Consider the following 10,954-nt stretch of genomic DNA (forward strand, 5'->3'; position numbering starts at 1 on the left):
GTGCCATCTCAGCAGGAAGCCTTAGGGAGGCTGACGAGGCACCCCAGACCCTGCCCTGGAGTTTATATGGCAGCTCCGGGGTGAGGTCTGTGGCCCCCACAAAGTTCCATCTCATAAACGCTGCTGCTCGGCGCGCCGAGCTTGCCCAGGGCGGGCTGTACGGGGACCGCAGAGCGAGCACACGACCGCAGCCTCATTGTCCTGCCCTGCACCCAAACCCATGCTACAGTGTTGTTGGAGCTTGAGATTAAGGCTACGATGAAAGGCTGAGGGAACTTAAAAAAAAAAAAAAGAAGCCCGGTAGATTCTTCTTTCAGCTTAATCCAGACATTAAAAGCCTGAAACTGGTTGCTGACAGAAGTTTTGTTTACAAAGAGACCAGGAGAACGTAAGAAAGAAGAGGGAAGGGGAAAGCAGCTCCTGAGAGCCAGGAGATGAGGTGCCTCTTGAAAGGAGAGAGGGAGAGACACCAAAAGGGTCTTTGGAAGGGTCTTGGGATTTTAAGTGTTAAAGGTTCCCCATTGGTGGTCTCTTAGCCAGTTAGGAAATGGCTAGGCAATTCTTGTGCCACTCACCTAAAGGTGTGGCCAAGATTTCAGTGGATTTGGACAGTCTTAGACACCTCCTCCCCATCTTGGAATCCCACACCCTACTTCCGAAGGGATAAAGGGTAAAGACAGCTTCTGGCTACTTCCTGCTGAAATGGGGCGTCATTTGGGTAAAAGGGCCCCCTGGAGATGTGGGGTTCACAGTCTGGATCATCCAAGTTGCTGTGATAGAAGTTGATTATCACACAAAGTTTCATGTTAAGGGCCATCTGGAGTTTGAAGGCCCATAATGGGGGAAAGAACTTAAACCAACTGAGAGTACGGGGTTCAAATGTAGCCGACTTTTGCGTACCATTCCCACTAAGCACTTCTTCAAGAAACTAGGTCATCTGCTCTGGGTATCCGATATTGCTCAGGTGTGAGTGATCTGCAATTTCTGCCCATAGAGACAGTGTTTTGGTTGCTAACTTTATTTGGCAGGTGTCTTTTTGAAAAGCAACTTCAGATCCTCCAGTGAATTGCAGGCTGGTTCTGGAGAATCTGGTTGACTGGAGGTGCTGATCTCAAACCGTACAGTCAGCATCTGCCTCAGAGAGGGAAAACAACGTTGAACACCAGTGGGTAAGGCTAAAGCTACATGACCTTTGCCAATAAAGTGGCAGGTGTCTCAAATAATAAGAATGGTGGGAGTTCAGATCTCCCCAAGTTAAAGGCAGTGGTTGGGTGAAATGTCATTCATTCGAGAAGCTGGCCACAGATGCCTTATACAAGTTATTTTTTGAGAGGATCTAAGCCCAAGAGAAAAAGACAATGCAGATAATTGGACACCTGTGTTTAATGAGAAATTGACTTTCTGAGATCCCACCATCAGGGAGACCTGAGTCTCTTCAGTTTGCACCCAGGTGTTGGAAGCCTGGATAGGAGACCCCAGGACCCATCACTGGGGGTTCTGATCAGCCGACCCCAGCTCCCTCGAGCTGGAGGGATTTCAATTTTCAATGATTCCCCTTGAAGATGGGGCTTGCTCTTAGAGGAGTCTTCAGGTCTTTGGTTTAAGGGCACTCCCTCCCAAAATGGCCTGGCTTCCCACAGTTGTAGCAGCACCATGAGTTTCTTGTTTTTGTTTTTGTTTTTTCCTTGAAGTGGACACATTCATAGCAGCCAGCATTTCACTATGGCGCCTGCCTTTCCCCCTTTCCTTCTCTAAGTCTCGATTACAGAACATGGCTTTGGCTGCCTGGATCAACTGGTCGAAGGAGGACTTACCAAGGTCTGCCATAAGCATGGAGCTTCTGCAGATATCCAGGGCTGACTATACAAGGGATTTGTCCTTGAGGATCGCTCCACCCTCCACTGTGTGGGGCCCAAGTTAGTGAACTTTACGATTGGCTCCCTTGAGGTGTTATAGAAAGGTCACTGGTGGCTCAGTCTCTCCCTAATGAACAGTGGTGAGTTGGGTACCCACCAAGTTCTCCTACCCTCACCACTGGCTGAGGAAACAATCCAGGATAAGACTTGGAAGCCTTTTCCTCTGAGGCATTGGGATGCAGAGGGCAGGGCTCCTCTGGGGGCTGCTGAGCAGGGATGAGGTGCCTGTGAGGGAGGGGCAGCAGGAAGGAGCCTTCAAAGAGGAGGTTCTTTTTTTAAATCTACTTACAAATTACCCTTATCTTTTTAAGATTTATTTAATTTTTTGCAAAGTCAGATATACAAAGAGGAGAAGAGACAGAGAGGAAGATCTTCCGTCCAATGATTCACTCCCCAAGTGACTGCAATGGCCAGAGCTGCACTGATCCGAAGCCAGGAGCCAGGAGCTTCCTCCATGTCTCCCACGCAGGTGCAGGGGTCCAAGGCTTTGGGCCGTCCTCAGCTGCTTTCCCAGGCCACAAGCAGGGAGCTGGATGGGAAATGGAGCTGCTGGGATTGGACCCGGCACCCATATGGGATCCTGGCGTGTTCAAGGCAAGGATTTTAGCTGCTAGGCTACCACACTGGGTCCTGCCCTTATCTTTTGAATCAGAAGGTGCCAACTCTTCCAGATGCCTGAACTGTGGCTGATTTTGTTTTTCTGTTTTTTTGTTTTGGGGGTTTTTTGTTTGTTTGTTTAATTCTGCTGCCCTTGAGGTAGTCTCTGAGATGGAAAAACATCTGGACATAAAGAACTTCTACAATTTCCCAGTGCCTACAATAGAGGTCCAATTGTAAGATGGCGTTAGAATTAGGGTTCCCTGTGGAGGGCCAGGTTTCAGCATCAGTGAGGGAGTGTTTGGGCCAGACCTTACTGTCTAGGGATACAGTGTCAGAACAGCAGGTGCTGGAAATGATCAGTTCCTATTTCCTGCACCACGCTACATCTGGGACTCTGGCTGCTCAAGTATATCCTGGTTTTGCTAACTTTGCTCAAGTTTGCGGGGGTCAAAAAAGTCCCAGTTTTTAAGGGTACAACCAAGAAGGGTTGGGAGTCCACTCGCGACAACCAAGTAGAGAGAGACTTGCCCTCTTCTCCCTTGTCTAGCCTGTGCCCGAAGTCTGTGTCAGAACTGGGAGGCAAGTCCAGTCTGACCCCTGTGTTGCAATCATTGCAGGAGTGGCCCTGCTGTCCACCAGGACAGGACCCCAGGACCGCCCCCGCCTCGCTCCACCTGCCCCCCAGGACCGCCCCCGCCTCGCCCCACCTGCCCCTGACCGTTGTTTCATCCCACAGAAGGCTTTGTTTCATCCCACAGAAGGCTCCGGAACACTCGGTAACAACACAGGATAACTGCCCCTGGGATTTTTGTCTCCACCTCATCAATATGAATGCAAAAAGCCCACAGATTTTTGTGTGATCTTTTTTTCAAAGATTTATTTTTATTGGAAAGTTGAAATTACGAGAGAAGGAAAGACAGAAAGATCTTCCATCCACTGGTTCATGCCACAACTGGCTGCAGCAGCCAGAGTTGAGCCAATCCAAAGCCAAGAGCCAGGAGCCTTTTCTGGGTCTCCCAAGAGTGGAACCAGTGCCCATATGGGATCCTGGTGCATGCAAGGCGAGGATAGCTGGTAGGATAGCTGGTAGCTGCAAGGCTACCGTGCCAGGCCCTTATTGGAGCTTCTAATGGACAGGTTCCTACAGCACAGCTCCAAAAGCATCCCTCCCATTCCTATGATTGCTCAGGTCTCAGAGGCTGGAAGCCACGTGGGTGATAAAACTGAGCTGGTAGTAGTAAAGGGACTGGTTTTTTAGTCTGGGACGTGTAGAGGGGGTCATCCAAAGGTCCACACGAGTCACTTTAAGGGATCAAACCCAAGCCACACACTCGTGGGGGTGCACACCTCCTCCGAGAGGTCAGCCAGAAGCTCAGCACTTGGGTACCCTGCCAGTTGGCATTTGGGATCCACAACAGGGGAAGTTTCAAGTCCCACACAAGAGTGGCTTCTGCCAGAGACTGTCAGTCTTCCTCCAGGTTTCCTCTGAGCATGTGCGCCCTCAGCCTCGCTCCCAAAAGGAAAATGAAGGTGATAGGAAAGGGCAAATACGTGGTTGGGGATTAGGGCCTCTGATGGCCTAAACAGCCACCCTTCCTAACACTGCCCCTCCTAATACAATCCCTCTGGAGATCCGACCATAGTTCGGCTGTGACCAGTTGTGGGGGGCCTCTGTGTTCGTGCAGAGCCACGGGGTATCAAGGGTCACTTCCACGGGTGCAGTCCCACTGAGGGAAGCCATGCCAACCCTGTGAAGTCTTCTCTAGGTTGATTCAGCTGTGGCTCCAATCTAAGCCTTTTTTTACACTCTGCCCCAGAGCACCAAGGAAATTATGTTACTAGAAAAGCTCCATGGGTTCTTTCTTCAGCTTAATATAGAAATAAAAAGCCAGGAGCTGGTTGCAGACAGAGAATTTATTTGCAAAGTGACCAGATGAGAGAGCACTGGGAGATGGGGTGCCTCTTGAAAGGAGAGAGGGGGAGACACTAAAGGGGTCTTTGCAAGGGTCTTGGGGTTTTAAGCATTCCCTGATCCCCTCCTTGCTAGGCAGAACCTCCAGGTAAAAGGTTCCCCATTGGAGTTCTCTAAATCAGTTAGGAAATGGCTGAGTAATTCTTGTGCTTGAAGATTGGCCTAGATTTCAGTAGGCTCTCTTAAGTCTCAGGTCCGGGCTGGCGCTGTGGCTCAAAAGGCTACTCCTCCCTCATAGAGTACTGGCATCCCATATGGTCACCAGTTCTAGTCCTAGCTGCCCCACTTTCCATCCTGCTCCCTACTTATGGCCTGGGAAAGCAGAGGAGGATGACTTAAAGCCTTGGGATCCTGCAGCCATGTGGGAGACTCAGAAGAAGCTTCTGTCTCCTGGCTTCGGATCAGCTCAGCTCCAGCCATTGTGGCTACTTGTACAAGACTTTATCTCTTGGCTCTATAAATCTGCCTTTATTTTTGTTGGAAAGGCGGATATACAGAGAGGAGGAGAGACAGAGAGGAAGATCTTCCGTCTGATGTTTTACTCTCCAAGTGAGTGCAATGGCTGGAGCTTAGCCAATCTGAAGCCAGGAGCCAGGAGCTCCTCTGGGTCTCCCACGCGGGTACAGGGTCCCAAGGCTTTGGGCCTTCCTTTACTGCTTTCCCAGGCCACAAGCAGGGAGCTGGATGGGAAGCAGGGCTGCCGGGATTAGAACCAGCGACCAAATGGGATCCCGGGAGTGCAAGGCGAGGACTTTAACCACCATGCTATTGTACTGGGCCCAATTTCAAATAAATCTTAAAAAAAAAAATCTGACCCTTCCTCCAGGAAAACAGTATGTACCAAAGGAAGTCCCACCCAGCTTGGTATCTGCCCTTCTAAGCCAGTGCCTGTGGGGATCACTGTGTGGGGGAAGGAGTGGGAGAGGTTTGGTGGGCAGGAAGGGAGCTCTTCCCCAAAACGCCAGCCATGGGCCTCACTGGGGGCAGCTGGGCCTGTCCTAGTGGCTGCCAGTCGACTGTCCAGGAGCCCAATTGTCTCACCAGCTTTTGCACTCCACACTGCCTTTCTGGGCATCAGCCCAGCAATGCCACAGCTTTTGTTCCACCCGCTATCTCCTCCTGCTGTCACTGCCCCAAACCCTGTAGACCCAACCACTTCCTAGATAGCTCTTGGTTGCTTCCTGGGTGCTCAGAGATTTCTTTGTATTGATTTATTTATTTTTAAGAGGCAGAGTTCCCATGCTCTGGTTCACACCTGACACCCCACAGCAGTTGGGGTGAAGGACAGGGTCAGGAGCTTGGGTCTCCCCTAACCCGTGGGTGGCAGGAACTGCATGTGCGTGAGTCATGGCTGCTTCCTCCCAAGGTTCTAACCTGGTCACTGCACTCCACAGCTACCGCCAGGGATGGAGTCCCAGCATTCAACTGTGGGATGCTGGCGTCTGAACCAGCAGGCTAAACCTGCTTTTAGCATGCCTGCCTTAATACAAAAACAAAGAGAGCAGGTCAGTGTATGGGCATAGTACCCACTAATGGCATCCCTTCTCAGACCCACCCCTTAAGGCCTCTGTCTCCTGGGCATATTTCTACCATCAGTTTTAAACTGCAGAATTTGCACTTAAAAAAAAAAAAAAAGCCCTGGCTTCTGCTGCACCTCCTCTCCTCAGACCCTGCAAATATCAGCACAGGTATGCATTCTTCCAGAAATTTCTCCTGTGTCCATGGCACCTGTGGAAATGGTACTCACCATGCAGGACTCCAGCTATTGCTCTAGACAGTCAACACGGGCTGGAACTGTGTCTCAATGCAGGGGCTTTTCCCAGCACGCGGCCCTGCCCATGGCACACAACAGATACATCTGAAAACGTGTCACGGAGGCAAGAATAGTGGAAGCCCTGGCAGCTAAAGGTCACTACTAGGGGACCCCAGAAGATGCTACACGGCATCCTACAAGCCTGGAGCCTTGGGCGCTGGACGCCATCCTCCCGCCGGCCTAGCGGGGGCGCTGTGGGGAGCAGCCGGCTGTGCGTCTGGCCGGGCGGAAGCCGAGGGCCGTGCGCGTGCGCGGAGGGGCAGGGCCTGACAGAGCGGAAGTCTGCTGGGAGGTGGAGGAGCGAACTTGGCGGCGCTGAGTGCTGGGCTGTACGCGTCCTTGAGGGGACCCGGCCGGGCATGTCTCGAGGGCCCCGGGAGGGACGGGGCTGGGAGGCGGCTCGGCCGACGCCGGGGTCGGGGAGGCGCAGGTGTCTGTCCCTGGGGTCTCCCACCCCGAGCGGTCTGGTCTGGATTGTGGGGTTCACTGTCTGGGAAGGGGGCGGCGTTGACAGGAGCTTCTTCTGTCTGGGAGGCTGCGTCGGGGGGTAGTTTCTGTACCTGTTCTCGGAGAGGGGGTGCATCTGGAGCGGCTGTCACGGTTGGTTTTCGGGAAGATGTGCGTCTGGGGACTCTCAGAAGGGGTTCCTGGATCGGTTGGTCTGAAGCCCTTGCCCCTGGAAGCCCATCCCGCTTGTTTATGGCTTATGAGACAAACAGAGACTCAGAGACCAGAACTCCATCCAGGTCTCCCCTGAAGGTGGCAGGGACACAAGTATTTAAGCCGTCACCTGCTGTCCCCATCATGTGCATTAGCAGGAAGGGGACATTCAAGACTGTAACCTGGCACTCCACTGTGAGAGGCAGGCATCCCAAGTGACAGGGTTTTAAAAATGTAGTTACTAAAAGATTCATTTATCTGAAAGGAGAGTTACCGAGAGAGAGAGAGAGAGAGAGAGACCCATCCAGTAGTTTATCCCTCAAATGGCTGCAGTGGCCTGAGCCAGGGACCTGACATTCCTCCATGCCCCCGTGTGGGTGGCAGGGACTTATGTACTCGGGCCGTCTTGTGCTGCTTTCCCACACACATCTGCAGGGAGCTCGATTGCCAGGCAGCTGGGATTCGAACCACTGGTGTTGCAGGCAAAAGCATAATCCGTTCAACAGCTGTGGCTGCCCCTCAGCTTTCTGCCACTTTGTTAGTTATCACTCATCTTAGCTCTGAGCTTCCCTAGGGACTAGAGGGAAGGGAATGCTGTCCGCATGAGTCACACAAGAAGGCAAATTAGCATCCGGCTTTGCTCCCTGTCCCCCAAAGGAGCAGGTGGCTTTAGGCAGCTGCACTCTGAATGCTTTGTCTGCTGGTTTCCTTATGGGGTCCCTGTCAGTGAGGCAGCTGCCCTGAGCTGCCACATGGTGTACACAGAGGCCAGGTGCATGCGTGCCCCAAGCCAGTGGCTTTCCTGTCCCCCTGTGGGGAGCTAGCAGCTCAGCGTCCGGGAGTGGGCATGGCGCTGTACCCGGACTGTAGGCAGGGTGAGGGTAGGGTGATGCGATGGGGAAGAGGGGTGGTACTGCGTCGCTGAGGAAGCATTTCAGCTCACCTTGGCACTCTCCGGCCTGGGAAATCATCCCTGGGTGTTGACCATGCCTTCCCTCCCCTCACCCAGTGCTCCCCCATCCCTCAGGATTGCAGGCTGAGCCATGGGAAAGAGCTGCAAGGTGGTGGTGTGCGGCCAGGCGTCTGTGGGCAAGACCTCCATCCTGGAGCAGCTTCTGTATGGGAACCACGTGGTGGGTGAGTGTGCTGGGAGAAGGACACAGGGGCTGAAGGCCGCTCCTGTTAGAGCTCTTAGACCCAGAAGGGTGAAACTGACAGGACCCCGGTCTGATAACCCAGGCTGGGGAGGAGAAGCTCCCATGGCACTCTCTGGCTTGACACAGCGGAGCCGGGTGGCTGTCTGCTCCCTCAGAAGGTCCCCGTTCTGCCAGTGTGCACACACACACACACACACACACACACACACGCGCGCGCGCGCGCGCGCACACAGTCCCTGCCGCCTCTCTCCTGCCGCTGTGTCCTGGCGCACACGTCCCGTCTGCCTCCCCAGCACTTGCAGCCGGCTTCCTCCTTACATCGCAGGCTCTGAGATGATCGAGACGCAGGAGGACATCTACGTGGGCTCCATCGAGACAGACCGAGGGGTGCGGGAGCAAGTGCGTTTCTACGATACACGGGGGCTCCGGGACGGGGCCGAGCTGCCCCGCCACTGCTTCTCCTGCACGGATGGCTACGTCCTGGTCTACAGCACTGACAGCCGGGAGTCCTTCCAGCGTGTGGAGCTGCTCAAGAAGGAGATTGACAAGTCCAAGGACAAGAAGGAGGTGCAGGCGCAGGGCCCCCGATGGTGGGCGCGGGGCTGGTGGGGCAGGCCGTGCTGGGCTTTGTGTTTAATAAGCCAGGAGGGATTCAGGTGCTGGAAGGCTTTTCCAAAGGTGGCCAGATGTTGACCCAACTCAACCAAGGAGGCCCTTTATCTGTAGGATGACACCCTGACCCTGACGGGGTGAAGCCATCCTGGTGTGTTCTCGAAGGCTCCAAGGCCTTAGCTGGGAAGGCCCTCCTGGACCCCCAGGTCTGAGCCTCTGTCCTGCTTTTTGGCCGCTGACCCCCTGGCTGAGGCCCATGGTGCACTCATGGTCCCCCCTCCACCCGGCTCCTCCAGGTCACCATCGTGGTCCTCGGCAACAAGTGCGACCTGCAGGAGCAGCGGCGTGTGGACCCGGACGTGGCGCAGCACTGGGCCAGGTCGGAGAAGGTGAAGCTGTGGGAGGTGTCAGTGGCCGACCGCCGCTCCCTCCTTGAGCCCTTCATCTACCTGGCCAGCAAGATGACCCAGCCCCAGAGCAAGTCCGCCTTCCCGCTCAGCCGCAAGAACAAGGGCAGTGGCTCCTTGGATGGCTGAAGAGCCCAGTCCTCACCCTCTTCACCATCCCAGGCATGTTGGCGGCTGGGGAGGACACGGGCAGGCAAGCTGTGCTCCTGCCCGTCAGCAGAGGGCGCTCTCTCCTGGGCCAGGCAGCCCCGGCCAGCCCTGGCCACTAGGACTCTCTCCCTCTTAGTTCCAGGAAACGCCCCTGCCCCTCTGCTCCCAGCTGACCACTTCCCCTCCCAGCTGTTACCCGTGTGAGCAATTGTGGGGTTATGTCCCTCCCATCTGTTTACTCTGGGCAGGAAGCAAAGCTGCCTCGAAGAGGGGCCCGGTTGAGGGTCTGGTCCCTGTTACAGGGGTCCAGCTCCTGGGCTACCTGCCTGTAATATACACTCGGGGCGTGCCAGTGTGTGCCCCAAAGGATGGCCTGTCTGGGTATTGTGAGTCTAGCTGTGCATGTGTGTGCTTGTATGTGCATGTTGGACTTAGAGGTGCCTCCACACACTTGGCCCTGGCCCTTCTTGGGCTGGAAGAAGCTGAGAGCATCTTCCTGCCTGGACTTTACTCCCACTTGCCCCAGCAGTTCACTTCCTCTTCCTGCTTGGTTGGGGTGGAGTGGAACGAGCACAGGGCAGAGACCCAGCCAGGCCCTCCCCATCTCCGGGCTTCCATTGCTTCGATATTTAAGGTGACAGGAGTAGCTCTCAGTCTCCTAAACCCTTTCCTGCTCGGATTTTCTTAATACCATGGCCTGCGGCCTCCTGGGCCTGCTCCCCTTGCTGCTTCCTCTCAAGGTGCTACGCCCAGGAGTCCTGGAGGCTGGGACTCAGCCCTGGCACTGACCACCGGGGGCGGGGGCAGGAGAGTGCTCTCTGCTGCCACAGTGACGCCCCAAGCCCGTCCACCCTCCGGGGTGGCTCTGTATCAGCAACCTGTATTGATATGCCTGCTGCTGTGCTGAAGGCTGGATAAGGCGCTCCTCCAGCCCACCTTACCTCACATGCCTGAACAGAATAGGGTGAACCAGTGACTCTGGGAAGGTGTCACAGCGTGTCCTCTCTCCCCAGCTGCCATGCCTGCCCCATGCTTCTAAGTGCACACCTGCTGAAAGTGAGACACTGCAACCCTGTCCACCCCCAGGATGCACCCCTTCCCAGGGCAGGGCAGGGCAGGGCGAGGAGAGGAGAGGTAGGACATCCTCATGCTGGGCTTCTGGTTCATTTATTGATGCATTGGACACAATAAAACCACAACTGCTGATATCAAAACATTTTCTCCCTTCCCCCCTTCTTCTTTCTCTTACTGGCCATGTCTTTGCACAAAAGAGAGATACTGGTGGATACTGGCAGTGTCCCATACCATGTGGGTGACAGAGGCTAGGCTGGGGAGGGGTTGGGTGCATGACGCCTTGACGGCCCAGAAGTGTTCTTGGGTGTGTGGGGGGCGCCGAATCCCACACTGGTGCACCGGGCTGGCTGGGCGGACAGAAGCTGGGTTGGGTGCAGGGACCAGCTTCAGCGGGAGGACCTGTAGGGGCTTGCTCTGGGGGCATTGGGTGTTGACAGTCCTTAATCTGAGGGACTTGGCACAGGCCACAGAGGGAGAGCGTGGAAGGAATGGGTCACAACCTCTGTTAATAACAAACTGGGCCCCGGGGTGAAGGGGAGGGTTCTGAGGCACACCAAGCTTCACGTGCTGCCTGCGACAGGAGAGATGGTTCC

General features: G+C 54.8%; 1 protein-coding gene across 6 annotated transcripts; it reads left to right on the plus strand.

Annotated features, from left to right (window-relative positions):
* The first annotated feature begins 35 nt into the window (after positions 1 to 35).
* Positions 36 to 10,501, plus strand: NKIRAS2 (NFKB inhibitor interacting Ras like 2). Of its 6 annotated transcripts, none has more exons than XM_041001176.1 (4): positions 36 to 80; positions 7,989 to 8,098; positions 8,444 to 8,685; positions 9,027 to 10,501. In XM_041001176.1, exons 2-4 carry the CDS (start codon positions 8,005 to 8,007, stop codon positions 9,264 to 9,266), a joined length of 576 nt encoding a protein of 191 aa, XP_040857110.1. In that variant the 5' UTR covers positions 36 to 80; positions 7,989 to 8,004; the 3' UTR covers positions 9,267 to 10,501. The 6 variants fall into 6 exon arrangements, with proteins under 6 accessions (XP_040857110.1, XP_040857109.1, XP_040857107.1 ...); XM_041001175.1 differs by lacking the exon at positions 36 to 80 and adding an exon at positions 6,580 to 6,630; XM_041001173.1 differs by lacking the exon at positions 36 to 80 and adding an exon at positions 6,589 to 6,630 and having other exon boundaries at positions 7,971 to 8,098.
* Positions 10,502 to 10,954: the final 453 nt, after the last annotated feature.

The sequence above is a fragment of the Ochotona curzoniae genome, unplaced genomic scaffold, assembly GCF_017591425.1.
Source record: "Ochotona curzoniae isolate NIBS_2020 unplaced genomic scaffold, NIBS_Ocur_1.0 scaffold_2453, whole genome shotgun sequence".
Lineage (NCBI taxonomy): Eukaryota > Metazoa > Chordata > Mammalia > Lagomorpha > Ochotonidae > Ochotona > Ochotona curzoniae.

Bases quoted from the DNA above. Each gene is read 5' to 3' on its own strand.
- NKIRAS2 (XM_041001176.1), top strand. From the start codon at position 8,005: ATGGGAAAGAGCTGCAAGGTGGTGGTGTGCGGCCAGGCGTCTGTGGGC. The intron at 8,099-8,443 runs GTGAGTGTGCTG...CTTACATCGCAG, and splicing joins GTATGGGAACCACGTGGTGG to GCTCTGAGATGATCGAGACG. The intron at 8,686-9,026 runs GTGCAGGCGCAG...CGGCTCCTCCAG, and splicing joins AGTCCAAGGACAAGAAGGAG to GTCACCATCGTGGTCCTCGG.